The following is a 23,953-nucleotide window of genomic DNA, read 5'->3' on the forward strand; positions in this document are numbered from 1 at the left end:
GAGAAATTCCGCTGAATTCAAGCCCATCAGACTCACATGCTGATGATGTAACCCGCGGCAGCTCACTCCTGGACACATGTGACCCATTCTGAAGATTATCTGTCATGTCCTTATAGGGTATGGCTCTGCCTTGGACTGCAGCTCCTCCCCTACCTCCCCTCCTCCCACAGCTCCATATTTAGGCATCTGCCAAGGCTCCTCCTCTCCTCAAGGCTTATCATCCATCTTTACTGCCGCACAATGATGCGGTGGTTTGTTTTCGTATTCACTGCAGCAGGTAATAAATGTTCCTACTTTGGCTTCAGTTTTAATAAAACTATCAGAAACTGCTTTACAGTTTGGGAAACTGAGGCCCTGAAAGCTGACTTGATGGGCCACTTGGGGTCAGAACTGGCTGGCACATGAGGGTCACTTGATTGAACAGAGACTTTTTCTCCTTTCTGACTCTCTAGGTAGCAAAGCTTAGACAGGAGTCTCTCTCTTTCTTTCTCTTTTTGTAGCCATGTCTGGGTTTGAGACACACAGAACACCCTTTGCTGGAGAAACCTCTTTTGTGCTACTTTAAATTCCCTACTTAGAGTTAATAACTGTTTATCATTATATTTAGTAATTGTTATTTGAGAATGTTATTAATAGGGACTATTTACTGTGTGTTTGCTATGTGCATACAATGTGTTTATATTATGCACCTGCTAAGAATTTTGCACTCTAGGCCAGGCACAGTGGCTCACGCCTGTAATCCCAGCACTTTGGGAGGCCAAGGTGGGCAGATCACTTGAGCCCAGGAGTTTGAGAGCAGTCTGGCCAACATGGTGAAACCGCATCTCCACTAAAAATACAAAAATTAGCCAGGCGTGGTGGTGGTGCCTGTAATCCCAGCTACTCGGGAGGCTGAGGCAGGAGAATCACTTGAACCCGGGAGTTGGAGGTTGCAGTGAGCCGAGATCACACCACTGCACTCCAGCCTGAGCGACAGAGCGAGACTCCGTCTCAAGAAAAAAAAAAAAGAATTTTGCACTCTCAGCTCTAAGCACACCTAATACTCTCAACAACCTGTGATACAGATATAATATTATTACATTGATTTTACAGAGGAGGAAACTGAGGCTTAGGGAGGTTAAGAAAATCTTCCAAGTTCGTCACATAGGTAGTTGGTTGGGCAGCTCAGATTCAATGCCAAGTCCACCTGACTTTAAAGCCCATGACCTTAACAATTATGCCTTATTAATTTCCTTTTGCAGATATTCACTCAGGAAATTTGGCTTTAGCTCAGTCAGTTTATTGGAAAGTTTATTTAAATAACCAAAAGGGCTGGGTGTGGTGACTCATGCCTGTAATTCCAACACTTTGGGAGGCTGAGGCGAGAGGATCACTTGAGCCCAGGAGTTCGGGACCAGCCTCAGCAACATAGTGAGACCTTGTCTCTACACAAACTAAACAAAATTAGCTGATCATGGTGGTGAGTGCTCATAGTCCTAGCTACTTGGGAGGCTGAGGTGGGAAGATCACTTGGGAGGTGGAGGCTGCAGTGAACCACCATTGTACTCTGTCTCCAGCATGGGAGATAGAGCAAGACTCTGTCTCAAAAAATAAATAAAGGTGGCCAGTGGCTCTGTGTGGTGACTCACGCCTGTAATCCCAGCACTTTGGGAGGCCAAGGCGGGTGGATCATTTGAGGTCAGGAGTTCAAGACCAACCTTGGCAACATGGTGAAACCCTGTCTCTACTAAAAATACAAAAATTAGCTGGGTGTGATAGTGCATGCCTGTAGTCCCAGCTGCTCGGGAGGCTGAGGCATGAGAATTGCTTGAACCCAGGAGGCAGAGGTTGCAGTGAGCTGAGATCGAGCCACTGCACCCCAGCCTGGGCAACACAGCAAAACTCCATTTCAAAAAAATAAAATTAAAATAAATGAATAATAAATAAATAAATAAATGCCCGAAGCATGTACATTTTTCCTAATTCTGGCCCTGCTACACTGGGGTCAAATAAAACTTAAGGCCAGGTGCAGTAGCTCATGCCTGTAATCCCAGCACTTTGGGAGGCTGAGGTGGGAGGATTGCTTGAGCTCAGGAGTTTGAGACCAGCCTGAGCAATATAATGAGACCCCCACTCTATTTATAAAAAATAAGATAATTAAATTAAATTAAAAAAATAAAACGTAGAAATGTCTTAAGAGGTCTTGGCTCTGGACTAAGTCACAAATGCATATATTTAAGTTGCCTCTTGGTCTAAGGATCTAAAGTTTAACAAAAGCCTATGGAGCCCTCAAGGAGTCCTTCCTCAAAGGTCTAGTCTCAAATGGGGTCCGTGACCACGGTGTGTGACAGTAACCTGGTGTGAGTCTGGAGAAAGAGTCCAGGTAAACATTTGGCAAAGTGGTCCCTCCGCTATGGACATTCAGTATTTGGCATTTCAGATAGTAGTGAAATGGATAACTCGAAGGCTTCCTATAATTCCCAGATGCCAGGTTTTGTGCTAAATCAGACTCTTCACATTCTGAATCCTTACAGTGATCACATGAGGAAAGTCCTTTTCTTATTTTCATTTTTATGAGAAAACCAAGGTTCAGAGAGGTTTAGTAATTTGGCCAAGGTCACCTGGCTTAAATGTGTTTAAAAACATGAATATGTATCATGTGAATTATTTATATGGCTAACTCATTTGCAAAGGCTATTAGGTATAATTAAACAACAGGGACAGTGGGTTGACGAGGATAAAAATGTCTTGGCAGCCGGACGCGGTGGCTCACACCTGTAATCCCAACACTTTGGGAGGCTGAGGCAGGAGGTCCCTGAGGCCAGGAGTTCATGACCAGCCTGGGCAACATAGTGAGACTGTGTCTCTACAAAAAAAAGCAAGAAATTAGCCCGGTGTGGTGGCACACACATGTAGTCCCAGCTACTCGGGAGGCTGAGGTGGGAGGATCTCTTGAGCCCAGGAGGTCCAGGCTGCAGTGAGCTGTGATGACACCACTGCACCCCAGTCTGGGCGACAGAGCGAGATCCTGTCTCAGAAAAAAGAAAAAGAAAAAAAAATATTTTGGAAAGGAATGCCAGGATTTAGAGAAGTGACTTAAAAATTATGTTTAAATCAGACGTGTAGGTTTGCTTTGTATTGCCCTGCATGACACATGTCAGGAAGATTGCCAGGGAGGGGAGGTTACAAGCCCAGGTTGCAGAAATAACCTTTACTCTGAATTTTGGTCTGAAAGACTTTTCCTTCGTCTGGAGCTGGGCTGGCCTTGTGATATTGTGCCGCAGCAGACACGACACTGTCTCCAAGGCGGAGCTCATTGCCTGGAGCTTTCCCACTGCACTGAATGAGAATTTATTTGGCCTTTCATGAAATTCAGATTGTCCCATTTATGCAGTCCTGTTTAAGTGACAGGCACTGAATATGGTTGCTTTCAAGCAAGTTATTTTGTTTAACCAGGGGCCTAGCGGAGTTCGGGATACACAGATGGCCACCAAAAATGTTAAAAGAAAGAAATAACTTAATCCTCACAGCATCTCTGAGAAGTGGTTCCTAAATTTATCACAATCTTGCAGATGTGTAAGCTGAGGCGTGGAGTTCAAGCAGCGTGCTCAAAGCCATGTGTAGGTGACAGTGCCTGATTTCAGATGCAGATAACTCTAAGGCCAGTCTGTTGCATCTCTTACCAGTTTTTGGAAAAACCTCAAGGGAAAAACCACAGCAAATTTTTAGAGTTCTAGTAATTTCTTTTCCCCTATTACAACACATATTCCCATAAACCAAGGACTGTGTGATTAGTCAATAAACAAAAAGAAATGCATATAGTATCTGTCGCTCATAACGTTCTCGTTTCTTGCAGTTTCCAACGTGGCTAGATCCATCAGAAACTGAAGCCGTGGAGAACGCTCTCGGGGCCTTTGCCACTTCTTGGAGTAGAAGCCGACAGAGAGCTGTTTGGAAACTTCTCCTTCACACACCAGGTTGCTACTGAGGTCTATTTCATGTTGCAATCAGAGCAGTTGCTTGTGTTTTTTAGTGCTTGAGTGATTTTACAGATAAAGTCAGCTTCTGCTTCTTGACCGGGAGGCATTTGTGTGTGTGTGTGTGTGTGTGTGTGTATGTGTGTGTTGGGGGAAGACAGATCTAAGCTCTCCCTGTGAGGGGAAGAGTGGATTGCACAAGCGGGATTGGATGGCTACACTGAGATTACCCCACATTTAATCAGTTTGCCAATGAGGAAGCCCCTTATCTTCAAAAAAGGCAAGAAAGAAAGAAAGACTTCATTTTCCCCCTTCTCTTTCTGTTCCAGTTGAAGACTAGGCTTTGGAGGTTTTCAAAGCAGACGGTGCTTGGATGGGCAGGGAGAAGTAACATTCTGCAAATCGCCGTCAGAGGTCCTGAGGACACAGACCTACCTGGCTTGCATTCCCCTTGCTGAATGGCGTGTGCTGCAGCTGCCCACTGAGGGCTCTTTTCCCTGGGATTCTGGACTTGAGAGTAGGACGGCAGGCTGGGAAGATGCTGAGTTCTATCAAGTGCGTGTTGGTGGGTGACTCTGCTGTGGGGAAAACCTCTCTGTTGGTGCGCTTCACCTCCGAGACCTTCCCGGAGGCCTACAAGCCCACAGTGTACGAGAACACAGGGGTGGACGTCTTCATGGATGGCATCCAGATCAGCCTGGGCCTCTGGGACACAGCCGGCAATGATGCCTTCAGAAGCATCCGGCCCCTGTCCTACCAGCAGGCAGACGTGGTGCTGATGTGCTACTCTGTGGCCAACCATAACTCATTCCTGAACTTGAAGAACAAGTGGATTGGTGAAATTAGGAGCAACTTGCCCTGTACCCCTGTGCTGGTGGTGGCCACCCAGACTGACCAGCGGGAGATGGGGCCCCACAGGGCCTCCTGCGTCAATGCCATGGAAGGGAAGAAACTGGCCCAGGATGTCAGAGCCAAGGGCTACCTGGAGTGCTCAGCCCTTAGCAACCGGGGAGTACAGCAGGTGTTTGAGTGCGCCGTCCGAACTGCCGTCAACCAGGCCAGGAGACGAAACAGAAGGAGGCTCTTCTCCATCAATGAGTGCAAGATCTTCTAAACCCCAAGAGACTTCACACAACACTTATGTATGCACCCCAAAGACTAATGGGGAGAGGGAGGGCTGGGAAGCCAGGAAAGCTTGGTGTTTTCTCTGGGTACACCCCAAGAAGCGTCTCCTTTTGGATACAGTTATTGATGAGGCTTGGCCACTGGATGTTTTCACTAACTACACTCTACAAGTGAACTCCTTGCCCAGGCCAGTTAGAAAATCCCTTGGGGAACTGTAATGAATATTCCATCTTTGATTAAAAAAGTGAAATAGTCTCCATAATTTTGGACGATGAAGTGAGTTTTTCAAAGAATTCCATATTTAAAGACACATTTTATTTAACTAATAACAAAATGTATTACTTTTGTATATATTTAGTTTTCACACTTGGAAAATCTTTTCCTACATCCTCGAAAACATAAACTCCTCTGTGAGTGAAATGCTTGTATGAAGCTCTGCCATATATTTGTAGTGTTATTATTTTCACCTCAAGTAGAAAGTCTGTTGAAACCACTTGGCTGCTGGATTTAAATGGGTAATCAAATTTAAAAATGACCATAAATGAATCTTTGCAGTTTGTTTTCTACTTACCTGTTATTCAGAGTTGGATATAAAATACAGTTCCATAAGATATCCTAATACTGCCTAATGATTTTAAAGTTATCACTATATTTTTCTGAAATGATAAAACATCATTCATTTATTTACTATATTGTCTTTCACTCAACTCCAGTTATGCACTAAATATTCTCCTCTCATTCACCAAGATTGATTGAAACACCATCTTTCAGGTAGAGAATCAGACTGCTCCAAGCAATGGCAACAGAACTTGGAACAGAAGCGAGAGAGTGTCACTTTCACTTCTGGTAGGGTGGTTCCCAGGCGACTGCAGGTCCTGTGAAAGACAGGGGTCTCAAAGTTCTGTTAATTTCACAAATTTGTTATAAATTTGTCTAAACTGAGCTGTTGTGGCAACATAATTTATTAATTGTAAGGTCTAGTTAGGATTATTGGGGGGTATCTACATATATATGTGTATGTAAGAGAAAAAAGGTAGAATTTACAGCCTTCAAAAAAGAAAAATCAAATTCCAAGCACAGGAAAAAGAAAGCTATATAGCAACTGCTCAGATAACAGAAAGTTATCAGGGGAAATAGTGAATAAATAGACACACACATACTCGCACACAACCTGCTCTCACACACACAGCTCAAACCGCATTCTATCGAATAGTTTAAAAGCAATGGTGTTGCCCATCTGTTAAAGTGGAGAATAGAGGACTACATAACTTAAGGTAGAAATTGCAAAGGCTGGGTTGGGCAGGGCGCGGTGGCTCACGCCTATAATCCCAGCACTTTGGGAGGCTGAGACGGGTGGATCACGAGGTCAGGAGTTCAAGACCAGCCTGGCCAACATGGTGAAACCCCGTCTCTTCTAAATAGTAGCTAAAAATTAGCTGGGTGTGGTGGCACATGCCTGTAGTTCTAGCTACTCAAGAGGCTGAGGCAAAGAATTGCTCGAACCCGGGAGGCGGAGGTTGCAGTGAGCCGAGATCGCACCACTGCACTCCAGCCTGGGCAACAGAGGGAGACTCCATCTCAAAAAAAAAGAAAAAAAAGAAAGAAATTGCAAAGGCTGGCACCTAGATAGATCAATCAATTACTGCCCTAATCAAAACTTAAAAAAACTCTGAACCACCTTTATGAAGGTACATCATTGTTATGGGGTAACGTGACTATTACACACAAAAGGTAAGGTGGCTAGCATAAATGACTTCGATTAGAATTATGTTGACATAGCCAAACCATTTCTCTGTTCCCTTGTGTGGTCAATTCCTTATAGCTGTAATCAGTATCAAAAACCAAATGTGTGCTCATTCACACATTGCTTTCTCCTTCTCTCTCTCCTCCTATCCACAGCCAGTAAAAGGCCTGGGACCGGGGTCTTGATCTCTGGTGGCAGGATTGCCTCGGTTCCCTGGGGCTGACACAGCTGCCTTCACCCAGACTTCTCAGCTCTCCAGGCTGTGGCTTGTACTTACCTCTAAGTCACCCGCCTCCCTTGATTGGAGAGCCCGTGTCTCTAGTTCTCAGCTCAGGGTTGGGGGTCTTGAAAGATGACCGGGCAGGGGAGGGGAAGGGATCTCATATCCTCTGATATCCCTGGGATTCTCTTCTTCTCCCTCAACACACAGAGTCTTAAATCACGGATGCGGGTGTTCAGGGCCAGCCTTTGCGGTGAGAGGTATTTAACATTGTCAGTGGGAAGGAATTTCTATTCACTGCAGTGGGCTGTCCCCCAGGCTTTTCTTTCTCTCTTGTTGAAGAGAGATGGGGGTGGTATCTGAAAGTGGGAAGGGCCACCGTACATGATCCTAAGTGAGGGAAGAGGAGGTGGTTCCACGGTGGCAGCAGAGCAGGAAGGGAAGGCCAGAGAGGGCACACTCAAATGGCTTTGCTGTCACCTGGGCAAGGGCACACAGGTGAGACCTCCACCTGTTGGCGGGAGCCAAGCTTAACAGCTCCCTCTGGGAACCCTCACACCTGAGACCAGGAATCTGTGTGTAAACCCTTTCCAGTGGCGGAATCTGGCAGAAATGGAGCCGATAAGTGTCTGTCTTCCTGCTAGACTGCTGTTCTTGAAGGTAGCACTGCCTCCTGGTCTCCTCAGTGTCCCCAGAGCTCAGCACAGGGAAGGCAATGGAGGTAAAGTTGTGTTAAACTGAAATGGAGAGAAAGACAGTAATTGGGCTTCTGTGCCACACAGTGGTTATAGAGAGGAAGCAGACCCTCACCAGCCTTGTAGAGGTAAGAAGAAAAATAGGTCATATGGGTAGAATCCGTGTGTTGTGTGTTCTACATAAGCACATACTTACTTTTGCCTGCCTAGATGCAGACACAGGTTTCTTATACTTCAAAATTTGTGGTACCTTTTTGTAGACTATTGCATATCGATTCTTAACTATTCTAAGTAGCAGCATTAAATATGTTCTTGATGACATTAAAGAGTTAATTTTCACGGTCGGGTAGTTCATTCTTGTCTCTGTCAGCCTGGGCTGCTATAGTGGAAAACCATAGACTAGGGGACTTCAATAACAGAAATTTATCTCTCACAGTTCTGGAGGCTGGGAAGTCCAAGGCAAGGGACAGCATGGTTGGGTTCTGGTGAGACCCCTCTGCCTGGTTTGCAATGGCTGTCTTCTTGCTGTGTTCTCACATGGTAGAGCAAGAGATCATCTTTCTGGTGTTTCTTCTTCTAAGGATAATAATCCCATTCATGAGGGCTCAACCCTCATGATCTAATACCTTGCAAAGTCCTCACCTCCAAATACCATCACGCTGGGGATTAGGCCTCAACATTCTGAGATTTGTGGGGACACAAACATTCCATCCATAGCCATTCTATTCTGTCTTACTTTATACTGACTAGTTAACTGGGCAGCAGAATCCAGTGCAGTGAGTGACAAGAGAGCTAGAAGCATCCTGATTCAGTTTGTTCAGTGCTTCAGATGTGCTGTGCCGGCCACCAAGTGAAGCATTCTTTTGCCACATGTGTGTAGGCCCACATTATACTGAGTCCCATCTTACATGAGGAAACTGAGGCTCAGCATGTTGATGTGACAAGGCCAAGCCCATGCAGCAGGTGAGTGGCTGCCCCAGGAGTCTCAAGTGGGTCTGCTCAAAACCACCCTGCCCCACTTCCTCCCAGAGCAGCTTGACTGAATGGCTTTGCCACATCCGACCTCATGTAGCTTGCAGCTCCACCCCTGCCAGTCAAGTAGCCTGTATTTTAAAAAATATATTTTTATTTTTATTTTTTAATTTTTAGATTTCTTTATTTTTTTGAGACGGAGTCTCGCTCTGTCACCCAGGCTGGAGTGCAGTGGTGCGATCTCCGCTCACTGCAAGCTCTGCCTCCCGGGTTCACGCCATTCTCCGGCCTCAGTCTCCCGAGTAGCTGGAAAAATATATTTTTAAATAAAATATTCCAAGTCTGACCTTTGTCCTGCCCTTGTCTTTCTGGCAATGAGAATGGGACCCACCTATGTCACACAACACCATCATTTGCAAAGGTCTCCATTCCAATCCTTGGTATTTAAAGCATAATTCCAAAGGCTGATTGCATATAAATTGGCAGAGATGAAATACACCATTATTTAATGTTATAAAAAGCTTGGGAAATATTCTCTTTTTCTTTTTTTATTAAAAAACTTTTTTTGAGACAGGGTTTTGCTCTGACACCCACAGTGGAGTGTAGTGGTGTGATCATGGCTCACTGCAGCCTCAACTTCTGGAGCTCAAGTGATCCTCCCACCTCAGCCTCCCAAGTAGCTGGGACCATGGGTGCACACCACCACACTTGGCTAATTTTAAAAGTTATTATAGAGACAGGGTCTCACTACGTTGCCCAGGCTGGTCTTGAACTCCTGGGCTCAAGCGATCTTCCCACCTTGGCCTCCCAGAGTGCTAAGATTACAGGTGTGAGCCACTGTGCCCAGCCAATATTCTCTTTCTCTTCATTTTTTGTTTGTTTGTTTGTTTTGTTTTTTGGAGATGGAGTTTTGCTCTTGTTGCCCAGGCTGGAGTGCAATGGTGAAATCTCGGCTCACTGCAACCTCTGCTTTCTGGGTTCAAGTGATTCTCCTGCCTCAGCCTCCCAAGTGGCTGAGATTACAGGCATGTTCCACTACGCCTGGCTAATTTTGTATTTTTAGTAGAAATGGAGTTTCACCTTGTTGGTCAGGCTGGTCTTGAACTCCTGACCTCAGGTGCTCCACCCGCCTCGGTCTCCCAAAGTGTTGAGATTACAGGCGTGGGCCACCGTGCCTGGCCAATATTCTCTTTTTCTTATCTCACTTTTCCACCCCTCAGGTTTCAGGTATTTCCTTTGAACAAGGGAGTGACAGGGAAGAGGAGAGTTTGGCTCTTTTCTTTCAAGGATTTCGTACTTAGGAGGGGCCCTTTACCCAGAATGAAATGTCATGAAAGGACTCACTTTGGTCCATCTGTAGAGTTATGACATGACAGAGGGGACAGGGCTCTGTGAGTGCTCGGCCCCAGTGCTGAGAAAGAAATGCTTACAAGTTGAGTGGGGTCAGTACAACTCAATAGTAGGAACTTACTTTTCCTGAGACTGTATCTGTCCAGATAAAGCAAAGAAACATAATCAATGGCTAAGATGTCAAGCAGGTTTTCACAAGAAAAGATAAGCTCTGCAAATTATTTGAGCTCTAAGTTCATAAAAAGTTCTTGATTAAACCTAAAGTCTACATTAGCTTTTTGGTAGATTCTAAAATGCATCCCGACCTGGAACTCAATACTAATGGTAGATAAAAAGCCATGATGAGGGAGTGGAGAGACCAGACAATCGTGATGTATTCTGGGGTCAGAAAATCTGGGTTGTGTATCTTTCAGCCTTAGTTTCCCTTTGTTAAAGCAGAGATATGAATTCCTAGGATACTATATAAATATTGGTACAATAATGATTGTGGGCCGGGCTTGTTGGCTCACGCCTGTAATCCCAGCACTTTGGGAGGCCAAGGCGGGCAGATCACCTGAAGTCAGAAGTTAGAGACCAGCCTGGCCAACATGGCAAAACCCTGTCTCTACAAAAATTAGCCGGGCATGGTGGCAGGCACCTGTAATCCCAGCTACTCAGGAGGCTGAGGCAGGAATTGGGAGGCAGAGGTTGCAGTGAGCCAAGATCATGCTAATACTCCAGCCTGGGTGACACAGCGGGACTCTGTCTCAAAAAAAAAAAAGATTGTGGAAGTGTTTTATATTTGTAAACTATTGTTCAAATGGTGTTGTTATTATGTTTTTGGTAGATCCCAATGCAGAGACATAGGCTGAATATTCCAGATCAGATTAGAATATCCTAAAACTTGTTAAAAAGTGGGTCATAGGATGAAAAATTGGCACAGACATAAGCACCACTTGTAACATTGTTAGCTAGAGTAAGATGAGTAAAACGATACTTAGGGATAATGATAATAGCAACAAAATACATTGGAATGCCTGCTGGTTCCAGCACCCCTGGTAGGTACTTTAGGTACGTCATCTCATTTAATGCTCATAACAATTCACAAGGTAGATCTTCTCTTCCTGTTGATAAGACACTGAGGCTGGGTGTGGTGGCTCATGCTTGTAATCCCAGCACTTTGGGAGGCCAAGGGGGGTGGATCACCTGAGGCTAGGAGTTCAAGAACAGCCTGGATAACATGGTGAAACCCCATCTCTATTAAAAATACAAAAACTGGGCTTGGCACGGTGGCTCACGCCTGTAATCCCAGCACTTTGGGAGGCTGAGGCGGGTGTATCACGAGATCAAGAGATCGAGGCCATCCTGGCCAACATGGTGAAACCCCGTCTCTACAAAAACACAAAAATTAGCCGGGCATGGTGGCAGGTGCCTGTAGTCCTGGCTACTCGGGAGGCTGAGGCAGGAGAATCACTTGAACCCAGGAGGCAGAGGTTGCAGTGAGCTGAGATTGCGCCACGGCACTCCAGCCTGATGACAGAGCGAGACTCTGTCTCAAACAAAACAAAACAAAAAAATTAGCCAGCCATGGTGGTGGGCGCCTGTAATCCCAACTACTTGGGAGGCTGAGGCAGGAGAATCACTTGAACCTGGGAGGCAGAGGTTGCAGTGAGCTGAGATCGTGCCATTGCACTCCAGCCTGGGTGACAAGAGGGAAACTCTGTCTCAAAAAAAAAAAAGACAGAGAGACAGATATATAGAGATACTTCCCCTTTACAGTTACTTTTCAAAATGTCCCAGTTTTGGCCAGGAGTTTGAGACAAGCCTGGCCAACATGGCAAAATCCTGTCTCTACTAAAAAAACAAAAGTTAGCCAGGCGTGGCTTCAGATGCCTGTAATCCCAGCTACTCTGGAGGCCAAGGCAGGAGAATCACTTGAACCCAGGAGGCAGAAGTTGCAGTGAGCCGAGATTGTGCCACTGCCCTCCAGCCTGGGGGATAGAGCGAGACTACGTCTCAAAAAAAAAACCAAAAAAACACAAAATGTCCCAGTTTTACCAAGTAATTTTGGCATAATTAAACTTGACCAGCTAAAAATTATATCTATAATTATATTAAGTGTTCATTACACTTGCTAATTTAAGATGGTGACAATGATCCTTGTTACATACTGCAGGGAAATGGTGATGATGAGAGCTTGGCAGTCTTCCTACAGGAGCTTCCTTTTGTCATTCTTCCCATAAGAAAATCTCAGGTAATTCACATCCCACTGTCCTGGCTGCTCTCTGCTTGCTGCCCCCACTCCTCCATTTCCATCTTTCACCTTTCCCTGCCCTCCTCTGGGCCTGGGAGACTAACCGTGTGGACTGAATCACCCGGATCTCTCCCTGCCTGGCTTCCACTTGAATTCAGCCAGTGGACACTCTGGCAGGAAATCAGAAGGTAGCAGGGGAGAACAGTTGGCTGTTTTTTCCCTATGCGTTTCTGGCTTTGGTGCTACTTATTTGGCAATAGTCATGAGTCCCTCCGTGGCTCCAGCTCCTACTGGGAAGTTTCTCTTCCATGGCTCCAGCTTCGGCCGGGTGTGGTGGCTCACGCCTGTAATCCCAGCAATTTGGGAGGCCAAGGCGGGTGGATCATGAGGTCAGGAGATCGAGACCATCCTGGCTAACACGGTGAAAACCCGTCTCTACTAAAAATACAAAAAAAAAAATTAGCCGGGCGTGGTGGCAGGCGCCTGTAGTCCCAGCTACTTGGGAGGCTGAGGCAGGAAAATGGCATGAACCTGAAAGCCAGAGCTTGCAGTGAGCGGAGATCGCGCCAGTGCACTCCAACCTGGGCGACAGAGCCAGACTCTGTTTCAAAAAACAAAACAAAACAAAACAAAACAACATGGCTCCAGCTTCTACTGGGCCCTAGGGCAGTGCTTCCTCTCCTCGCCCTCAACCCTATGGGGGGGTAATGGCTTCCTGCTGGTCCTTGTCTTTGGATGCAGCAGCATCCTTAATGTGGTCCTTTGATCCTGACCTAAGTAGTGCTTTCATTCAAGTCTCTTCATTTGAATCACCTGGAATAAATTTCATTTCCTTTGGACTCTGAGTGATACACTCATTAGTCATCTACATAGTCTGTCATTAAATGATTACTCAAATCCCTACTGAAAGATATGAGTTGCAGGTCTGGGCAATTGCCTTTTCCTGAGCCTCAAAACCTATGAAATACCACTCTTAACATCTGTTTGCTTGGAAGAGAAAGGAGGAGGTTGGTTAATTCTAATCTGAATGAACAAAAGAATAGTTCTGGGATAGCAACATTCAAAAATTGTGGATCTTCTAACAATATATTTATATTCAAGAAGCTCTGCTATTATCCATAATATATAAAGAACAACTATAAATCAATAAGAAAAATAGCCCAGTTTTAAACCGGATATTTCCCAGAAGAAAAAATACACATGACCAATAACCACTAGAAAAGGTGCTTCTTCTCACTTGTACTCAGGGGAATGAAAACAGAACCTATCCATCAAATACCATTTCCAAACCACCATATTGGCAAGGGAATTCAAAAATATGACATTGGCTGGGCATGGTGGCTCATGCCTATAATCCCAGCACTTTGGGAGGCTGAGCCTGCCCAACATGGTGAAACCCCATCTCTACTAAAAATGCAAAATTAGCCTGGCATGGTGGCGCATGCCTGTAATCCCAGCTACTCGAGAGGCTGAAGCAGGAGAATAGCTTGAACCTGGGCGGTGGAGGTTGCAGTGAGCCGAGACTGAGCCACTGCACTCCAGCCTGGGTTACAGAGCAAGACTCTGTCTCAAAAAAAAAAAAAAAAAAATTAGCAGATATGGTGGCATGTGCCTGTAGTCCTAGCTACTGGGGAGGCTGAGGCAGAAGAATCACTTGAACCTGGGAGGCAGAGATTGCAGTGAGCTGAGAGCACATCATTGCACTCCATCCTGGGCAACAGAGCAAGACTCTGTCTCAAAAAAAAAAAGAAAAGAAAAGCATGACACTATTGACCATTAATAAGGAAATGAAACAATAGGAACTCAGATGCTGCTTGCAGGAGTGTAAATTGGTATAAAATTTTGGCATTAGTAGTGTTGAATATCCTATACTCTTAACCCAGAAATTTCATGCGCTAGAGATATGTTGGCATAGATTTTCTGGGAGACATACACGAAAATGTTATTAGTAGCATTCTAGATAATAGCAAAAACTAGAAATGACCCAATGGCATCAACAGAGAATGGCTAAAAAATGGTGTATTCACCCATGGAATATTATGCAGCAATAAAAAAGAATACATTTTAGCTATACATATCAATATGAACGAGCATAGACAATGTTGAAAGAAAAAAGCAAGTAGTAAAATAATATATGGAGTATGATTTCACTTATATGAAGTTCAAATGCAAGCAAAACATAATAGTGCTAGGGTTAAAAATGGTTTTCTGCCAAGTGTGGTGGCTCACGCCTGTAATCCCAGCACTTTGGGAGGCTGAGGCGGGAGGATCATGAGGTCAAGAGATGGAGACCATCCTGGCCAACATGGTGAAACCCTGTCTCTACTAAAAATACAAAAATCAGCTGGGCGTGGTGGCGCATGCCCGTAGTCCCAGCTACTCAGGAGGCTGAGGCAGGAGAATTGCTTGAACCAGGGAGGGGGAGGTTGCAGTGAGCTGAGATCGCGCCAGTGCACTCTAGCCTGGTGATAGAGCGAGACTTCGTCTAAAAAAAAAAAAAAATTGTTTTAAACACAGAAATCATTAACACATCATTCAAGTAAGTGATTACCTCTTCTGATCCCGGGGTGTCACAGGTATTGGTAATGTTCTATTTTTAAGTTTGGGACATAGGCACTTGAGTGTTCATTGATTTTTTCCTATTATTTATTCTTCAAAATATCCAGATATATTTTATGTATTCTTTTGTGTGTATGATATAATTAATTAAAAAAATTTAAAGTTCAGGTTCTAAAGCAAAACTGTCTGAACTTGAATCTCAGCTCTGCCACTCACTAGGCTCTATAGCCTTGTGTAAGTTAACTAACCTCTCTGTGTGTCAGTTTCCTCATCTGTAAAATGGAGAAAATAACATAGTGAGCATTAAAGGAGCTAATGTGGGTAAAGGCTACACTATGTCTAGTACAATAAATGGCAGCTATGTCATTCTACTGTTATACACCTCAGAGCTGGCAGGATTCTACTGTTTATGGATGAAGACACAGGTATTGAGACCATTGCCTGACCTGCCTAAGCCCACAAATTGGTGGCAGACCCAGACCACCTCACTCGTCCTACTCTTTGCTGCTCTTTTCTGTAAACTTTCTAAGAAGAGAGGAACCTGGGGTTTTTACTTATTCGCTTTTCATACACTTGCTTTTCAACCCATGTTTGCTGTACTTGAATTCTTTCTAGTATTGTTGCTTAGCACAAATAGGTAACTTCCAATATCTCACAGAAGGGATCAACAGAGGCTCAGTCCCTTATCGTATGTGAAAACATCTCCATTCACTTGTTTATTTACTCAGAATGTACTGAGTTCTTTAGGTTCTTTACGGGGTTGATTCAGAGAAAGTGGAGGACTCAGTGACTCACAGAGCATCTCTCCATAGCTGGACTTGCCATGTTGTTTCCTAATTATTTACTTGTGTTTCTATCATTGCACCTTGGCCTTAGTGTCAAGCTGTGCAATAGCCAAAGTTCCCGCTTTCATAGAGTTTAAGGATTTAATTAGGGATAGGGGTGTGAACAGTAGTTATAAAATAAACAGATAAGATCAATGTAGCCGGGTGCAGTGGCTCACGCCTGTAATCCCAGCACTTTGGGAGGCCGAGGCGGGTGGATCATGAGGTCAGGAGATCGAGACCATCCTGGCTAACACAGTGAAACCCTGTCTCTACTAAAATACAAAAAATTAGCCAGGCATGGTGGTGGGCGCTTATAGTCCCAGCCACTTGGGAAGCTGAGGCAGGAGAATCGCTTGAATCCAGGAAGTGGAGATTTCAGTGAGCCGAGATCATGCAACTGCACTCCAGCCTGGGTGACAGAACGAGACTCTGTCTCAAAAAAAAAAAAAAAAAGAACAATGAACAATGTAGATGGATGTTCGGTGCTATTAAGAAAATAAATTAGGAAAAGGGAGAGAGGATATTTAGCATTTCGGTAGGAGAGGGAGGCCTGATAGAGCAGAGGCCCGAATGATGTTGACAGACCACATCAGTGATCTGGTTTTAACACAAACAACCTCTTTGAAAAAGAAAGCAGGCTTAGGTTTTTCCCTATTGCCCTGAGAGGGACACACATGCTTTTTACCATGATGAGTGTTCAATATTGCACAGCACCCTCCAGCAGTGACTGCCTTCATTGGGGATTCTAATCCATCTGTCTGCCTGCTGGGAATGACTGAATTGGGGTAGTTTGAGGGGATGGATTATCAAATAGAGCAGAACAGAAAATTGGCATGATTCATAGAACCAGGGTGGTGCTGGGGGGTTACACAGGCAAGCGGTTTCTAATGGATTCTGCACAAAAGGAAGGAAATGACTAGAACTCAGGGCCTACATAGGACTCAGAGTGAAGACCTCGCCTGCAGGGCCCTGAGGAGCGATTCCAAGAATCTGCAGGCTGAGCATGTGTGTTTGTGGCAGCACAGGGTTGAGAAGCAGCGAGGCTGCAGCTTGCTGGAGCCCGACTATTGATGCAGTTGAACGTCCTTTGTAGCCTTGTTTAAACAGAACATAATAAGGCGGCACAGTCTGTCTGTAGAACTTTTACACTAATTGAAACAGATATGGGTGCAATTTACAAGTGAGTCACCAGAGCTAACCCAAGGGCAGTTGTTGCATCGTAGATCTGTTGTCTTGGGGAATTGACTTACTGAGGTGTTGGACTGAAGATATTTTTTAAAAAAGTTTTCAGACAGCCCTAGGTAAATCACTGCACATGTGTACTTCTCAAATACATCTCCTCCCTCTCCCCTTTCTCTTCCTCCTCTTCATCGCTTCTGTCTGCAGCCCGGGGGTACCGCTCTCACCCAACTTTGATTGCTCTAGCATCAAACAGTGCTGTGCCCATAGTAATGCTGAACCACATTTCTTAAGTGAATCAATCCTCACAGTCATCAACTCCACACATTAATTCATTTAGTACTTTAAAATTTTCCAAAGTGCTTTTCCTTGTCTTATTATAACAATTGCCAGCATTTGGTCAGCACTCTAGAGGTTATAAAGTACTTTGTGTACACTGTCTCCTATGACATCACAGCAATGCTGTAGGTTATTATTACTTGACTCATTTTGCAGGCAAGGAAGCTAAGGTTCAGGAATGCTAAATGACTCATCTGTGCCCACGTAACTAATGCTTGGCAGAATCAGGATTTGTACTTAGATCTCTTGCTCCAAACTCCCTTTTTTCCATTCGATGATGCTTTCATCTGATGCTCAGGATGACCCTGTGAGGTGTTAGTGTAAGAGATGAGGTCCAGGAGGATGACATGGCTCATCCAGGCCACACACATGCAGTCACTGACCAGAACTGAGGTCTTCCATCCAAGCCTTGGCTGTCACTATTTTCACCCTTATTGTCAGAGCATATTTTTTTAACTGAACCCACTTACTGTGTGGTTGTCTGCTAGGCATTCCTTGAGTAAACAGATATTGATGCTATCTCTGTTTAACAAATGGAAAAGTCAGAAAGAAGGAAATAATCCACAAATCCAGGCCTCAAACTGTATTTACCTTACTTCTCTGGATACTGCATGCAAACCCATACAATTTTTTTTTAATCTCTTGTTAGTGTAGATCCTTTCATTGAGCTCAAACCTAAATCAACATGGCAGAACATTTTCCCCAGCTTCTCTGTTATTTACTGGACTCCCATTTTTTTGGAGTTGAAGGGGACCTCAGGGAGGATTTAGCCCAATCCTATCATCTTACAGATGAAGAAACTGACTCTCCTCTTTGCCCAAGACACACAGATGGCTTCGGGCAAGTCGGGGCTTGAGGGCCAGGCTTCGGCTCCCAAGGGCTCTCACTTGTTCCTGCAGGCCTCAGAACTTCCAGCCTCTAACCTGGAGCTTTGGACTCTGCCTGTTCGTTTCAGGTTTCTGTGATGGAAGTTTGAGGGCTGCTGGGTGTGGTGGCTCATGCCTGTAATCCCAGCGTTTTGGGAGGCTGAAGCGAGCAGATCACCTGAGGTCAGGAGTTCCAGACCAGCCTGGCCAACATAGTGAAACCCCGTCTCTACTAAAAATACAAAAGTTAGCTGGGCGTGGTGGCGGGCACCTGTAGTCCCAGCTACTTGGGAGGCTGAGGGAGGAGAATCACTTGAACCCAGGAGGGAGAGGTTGCAGCGAGCCAAGATCATACCACTGCACTCCATCATGGGTGACAGAGAGAGACTCCATCTCAAGAAAAAAAAAAAAAGAAAATGTCAGCGACAAAGGCTAGCACATGAAACCAGTGAGTAGAGAACAGGAAGACACAGGACACGCCAGCCAGCCAGAGGCACTGCCTGGCTTATTAGCAATAAGCTCAACTGCTAGAGCTGTGAGTCCTGAACAACTCAGGCTGGGGCTTTGTGTGTTCAGGGGCACCCCAGAGATACTCTCCCACCCCTTTCCCCAAATGCTCCTCAGGAAAATCTGCAATCTAGCCTGGTTGGCACAAGTGAAAGAAATCCTAACGGAAAGAGATTCTTTATATTGATGTCTTTCTATGTCTATCCTAAGAAAATCCACAGATATTGCACATTCATTGGTGAAAAGATTAGAAGCAATGAAACAAAATGATAATAAAAATCACTTCAATAACTACTGTTACATCTTTTTTTGTCTCTACCATTCCAGACTTTTTCTTATCCACATATGTGTGTATTTTTACAAAAATAGGTTCATATGGTGCAATCTGATTTGCAATCTACTTTTTTCATTTATTATCTTGTGAACAGCTTTCAGTATCAGTATGTTAACGAATATACATACTCCTACACTGTGTAATGGCAGTGTGTTAGCCTAGATTTTTCCAAGGAACCTGTAACCATGTTTGTTAATTGTATCCATGGGCTTCTAAGGGGTGTGTGTGTGTGTGTATGTGTGCATGCACACATGCGCATATATATATACACACACATAGATATATACATACACATATATAAATAGCCTTGCTTAGACTCATAGTAATAACCTCAGATATATCCAGCACTATGTACTTTACATATATTAATTTATTTACTTATTGTAAGCACCCAAGATAAAAGTACAATTTTCATCCACCCTTTACAGATGAGGAAACTTACTCAAGGTAAGACACTGGCATGTGGTAGAGTCAGGATTCAGTCCCGGCAACCTGGCCCCCAGCCTGGCCTCCTGACTACCACCCTTCCAATAATGGGCCCACCTATTGGGTTGCACATTCTAACTCCTTGGTTACATAAACTGGGAGGGCTTATAGGGAACATCCCAATCCTGGAAAGAAAAATCTTAGTATGACAGATGTAAAGTCCAGAGAGTTTTTTTTTTTTTTTTTTCCTGAGTCTTACTCTGTTGCCCAGGCTGGAATGCAGTGGTGTGATCTTGGCTCACTGCAACCTCCGCCTCCCAGGTTCAAGCAATCCTCCCACCTTAGCCTCCTGAGTAGCTGGGATTACAGGTGTGTGCCACCATGCCCAGCTAATTTTTGTATTTTTGGTAGAGACGGGGTTTTACCATGTTGGCCAGGCTGGTCTCCAACTCGTGACCTCAGGTGTTCTGCCTGCTTCGGCCTCCCAAAGTGCTGGGATTACAGGCATGAGCCACCGCGCCTGGCCACAGAGATTTCTTTAACTTCCTTTCAAGTCACCTGCACGTTCCTTCCAGAGCGTGGCGACCATCGGCCGGCTCTCCTCTCTCTGTCTTTGCTGCTCCTTCGCATCCCCACCCCAGGCTCCACCTTTTTCTGCCTTCCTTCTCTGCCTTTCCTGCAAGGTTGGCCTCCATTGGTGAAGGTGCTGTATCAGATTCCCTTTGTCCCCGGAGGAGGCTCAAGCCTTGCAGATGACCCGGAGTAGAACAGCTAGGAAACCAACACGCCTCCCTCTTGGTACTCTTGACACCAGTCAGAAGAAACTGCTGTGTGTTTTAGGCTCGCCTAGTCACTTTCCTCCATTTTAACAGACTTCCCCCCAGGAAGAAAGGGGAGGGGGCCGAGGGGAGGAAGGAAAGGAGTGGGGAAGGGGGGAAGAAAACCCCCATCCTGCCACAACACAGAGTCTCGAATTTCGCTCTGCTTCGATGCTAAGGTCTCTGATTCTCCCTGGTTCTTTCTGAAGCTTGGGGGTGGGGTAGGGAGAACGTGCTGAGGCTTCAAGCTGCAGCACAGCTCTAAGAAGCTTCAGATGGGGAACCCTGAATGGACACCTCTAACTTCCCTCTCCTCCAGAAAAAGACTGGTCAGCTGAGGTGGGGCTGTTGTTAGGTTTGACTGGCTAAAAGTTTGTGTAGAGGGGACTCAGGGTTCCTTTCTCTGCCAGGGCATTTTCTTAGGAATGGAACCTCTCAGCTGGGCACAGTGGCTCACGCCTGTAATCACAGCACTTTGGGAGGCCGAGGCAGGCAGATCACGAGGTCAAGAGATCAAGACCATCCTGGCCAACATGGTGAATCCCCATCTCTACCAAAAATACAAAAACATTAGCTGGGCGTGGTGGCACACACCTGTAATCCCAGCTACTCGGGAGGCTGAGGCAGAAGAACTGCTTGAACCCAGGAGGGGCAGGCTGCAGTGAGCTGAGATCGAGCCACTGCACTCCAGCCTGGTGACAGAGAGACTCCATCTCAAAAAAAAAAAAAAAAAAAAAGAGGAATGGAACCTCTCATGTGCTGAAGTCTGCCCTTCCCAGCGGGTCTATTATCATCTGATTAACTGCTGTGGTGAAGAATCTTAAAATAAAACAAACAAACAAAACCCAATCACTACAGCTGTATACTGTTTAAAAGCACAGTGAATTCCAAGTCGAGGGGGTGAGGGGGAAGGACAAAGAATTCGTAGGAAAAAAAAGAAAAAACAAAAACCAAGAACATATTAAAATGTAAATCTATTTTTTTATTATTATTATGACGCGGCATCGTCTTGGGTAAATACCCAGGGTTCATCATCTTGCGCCAAGAAGATTTAGGACACGCACACACACAAGGAATTTAGGAGTGGAGGTTTAATAGGCAAAATAAAGAGAAAGGAGAATAGCTCTTTCTCTAGTGACAGAGAGTGCCTTCCATAAGGAAAGACAAGCCAGTGGCGGAGTGCACCGGATTTTATAGGCAGGCTGGAGGAGGCGGTGTCTGATTTATACAGGGCCCACAGATTGGTTTGATCAGATGTGACGTTTACATAGTGCTCGGTGAAGGCTGGCCACCCCACCCTAATCTTACCATGCCATTAAATGGGCTTTCCACTTGACTTGTGCCATATTGTCTGCTCCTTACTATACACATGGCTGGCAAAGAGAAGGGAAGATGGAGCCGCCATTTTGAACATGCCTAGTCCCAGGTAGCTTTTTTCCTGCTGGCATTCACCTGTGCAAGCTTTCCACTTGCTTGTCTATGTTTGCAGCTCGATTTTACAGGCTGTTCTGTGTTAGAAAATGATTTTGGGGCTACTTTTCATTAAAAAGGAAAACCTTGCCAGGCGCTGTGGCTCACGCCTGTAATCCCAGCACTTTGGGAGGCCGAGGCAGGTGGACCACGAGATCAGGAGATCGAGACCTTCCTGGCTAATACGGTGAAACCCCGTCTCTACTAAAAACATACAAAAAATTAGCCAGACGTGGTGGCAGGCGCCTGTAGTCTCAGCTACTTGGGAGGCTGAGGCAGGAGAATGACGTGAACCCGGGAGGCAGAGCTTGCAGTGAGCCGAGATTGCGCCACTGCACTCCAGCCTGGGGGACAGAGGGAGACTCCGTCTCAAATAAAATAAAATAAAATAAATAACAAAAAGGAAAACCTTACCGAGGACTCCCATACCCTCACTAACTGCCTAAGCAGTTTCTTCTTAACTCCTTTATTATTATAATTATTTGAGAAGGAGTTTCACCCTTGTCACCCAGGCTGGAGTGCGATGGTGCAATCTGGACGCACTGCAACCTCGGCCTCCCGGGTTCAAGCGATTCTCCTGCCTCAGCCTCCCAAGTAGCTGGGACTACAGGCACCTGCCACCATGCCTGGCTAATTTTTGTATTTTTAGGAGAGACAGGGTTTCACCGTGTTGGCCAGACTGGTCTGGAACTCTTGACCTCAGGTGATCCCCCTGCCTGGGCCTCCCAAAGTGCTGGGATTACAGGCATGAGCCACCGTGCTGGCCAAACTCCTGCATTATTTAGACTCAACATACATTGTCCAGTTGCTATAAAACTTTTTCCATATGTCATTCTCTCAATTTCTGTGCTTACCTTTGTCAACCTAAAGGAGGAAATTGAGGCAAAATTAATATAGAGTCCATTTGGGCCAAGGCTAAGGACTGCAACTGAGGAAACACTGAGAAGTTCTCCTGAGAATAAAGGAGAGGTTTTTAAGGAAAAAAGGATCAATCAGGAGAGAGGGCAATTGCAAAAAGTTGTTTTTCAGGAATATTTGCAGGGTTACAGAGATAACATTGATTAGTAATTGGCTATATACTGTTGAACTATAGTGTGTGAATAATGTTGTCTAGCATATGGCATATGTTAGGTAAATTTATGGGTACTTGGTGGAGACATTCAGTCTAGAGTCTATATAGCAGGAGGCTTCAAAATAAATACTTAGCTCAAGGTGGTAGTTGCTGCCAGACTCTGGCTGAGAGATGGATGAAGGAAGTACGCTGACACAGGTGTTTTACCTGACAGCGTGGCTAGGGGACTGCCGCTTAGCACCACCAGCAAGAGTGCAGCAGCAGCAGCTCCCATAAGCCAGAGACACTCGCATTTATTTAGTACAGATTTAACGACAAAGGCTTGGAGTAAACACAATTTGGGGTAATTAACATTGTCGACCCCCCAAGTAGAGAGCAGTTCTGCACACGAATGAGCAAAGGTTGGTTTCTGGAGACATAAGTAAACAGATTTATCTAGATAAGTTCCTTTACATTCCCCTGTTATCTGACCTTTGTTCTCAGCCCCCGGACAAGAGAATTTGGCTGCCTTCAGCCATAATCCTCTCCTGAAGCTTTTGCAAAACCTCCCTGCCTTCTAAGAAGGTTTGTGTCTTTCCCTATAATTTTTCCTACCACCCTGACTGATTTCCTACAGGTAGGGGGTGGAGTGAGCCATGACTGCTGTCTCATTTTAATGCCTCTCTGGGCCTGATCACTTAAAAGGGCTCATATTCCTCAGATAAAAAGTTTATTTTCTTTCCCACCTTGCCATGGTCCAGTAACAGTTTACAGACCTGCCCTGGATGGCAGGTTGCACTTTGAACAGTGGTGATCTAATTCACTCATTCCTTCTCCGTTTAGGGAAGTTCACTCATCCACAGAATAAAACATTCATTACATATCTGTTATAAGCCAGACATATAGATGATTTGGGCTTATTCTGTTCTCAAGTGATTGCTGTGACACCATGACCATGTGTTATGATTATATAATTGAATTGGAATAGTCTAGTCATCAATAGAATGTCATGTTCACCATGATAGCACTGAAAAGAAAAATTGCCCCAGGCCTGGTCAGGGACAGACCCTTTTTTGTATGTGATGTAATTCACAACTTCCTTCTGGGGAGAAACTCAGTGCTACTGATAAAATGCCAAAGCTGTTTTCTGATGGACTTTGATGGGATTAAGGCTTGTTCTGGGAAACAAGTCACACCTACCCTGCTCCCTGACCCCCTGCAGACTTTCAGACAACAGCCCAGTTGACCTTTAACTATATATATATATATATATATATATATA

The 23,953-nt window shown here is 45.1% G+C and overlaps 1 protein-coding gene across 2 annotated transcripts in view; it reads left to right on the forward strand.

Annotated features, from left to right (window-relative positions):
- Nucleotides 1–8,079, forward strand: part of RHOH (ras homolog family member H) — a 49,971-nt gene extending 41,892 nt beyond the window's left edge. For both annotated transcript variants that reach the window (XM_004038578.5, XM_055384818.2), the window contains exons 2-3: nucleotides 3,836–3,956; nucleotides 4,286–8,079. In XM_004038578.5, coding sequence (XP_004038626.1) covers nucleotides 4,495–5,070 — 576 coding nt within the window. In that variant the 5' untranslated portion in view covers nucleotides 3,836–3,956; nucleotides 4,286–4,494 and the 3' untranslated portion in view covers nucleotides 5,071–8,079. The remainder of the gene's footprint in view (nucleotides 1–3,835; nucleotides 3,957–4,285) is intronic.
- Nucleotides 8,080–23,953: the final 15,874 nt, after the last annotated feature.

This window comes from Gorilla gorilla, chromosome 3 (genome assembly GCF_029281585.2).
Source record: "Gorilla gorilla gorilla isolate KB3781 chromosome 3, NHGRI_mGorGor1-v2.1_pri, whole genome shotgun sequence".
Lineage (NCBI taxonomy): Eukaryota > Metazoa > Chordata > Mammalia > Primates > Hominidae > Gorilla > Gorilla gorilla.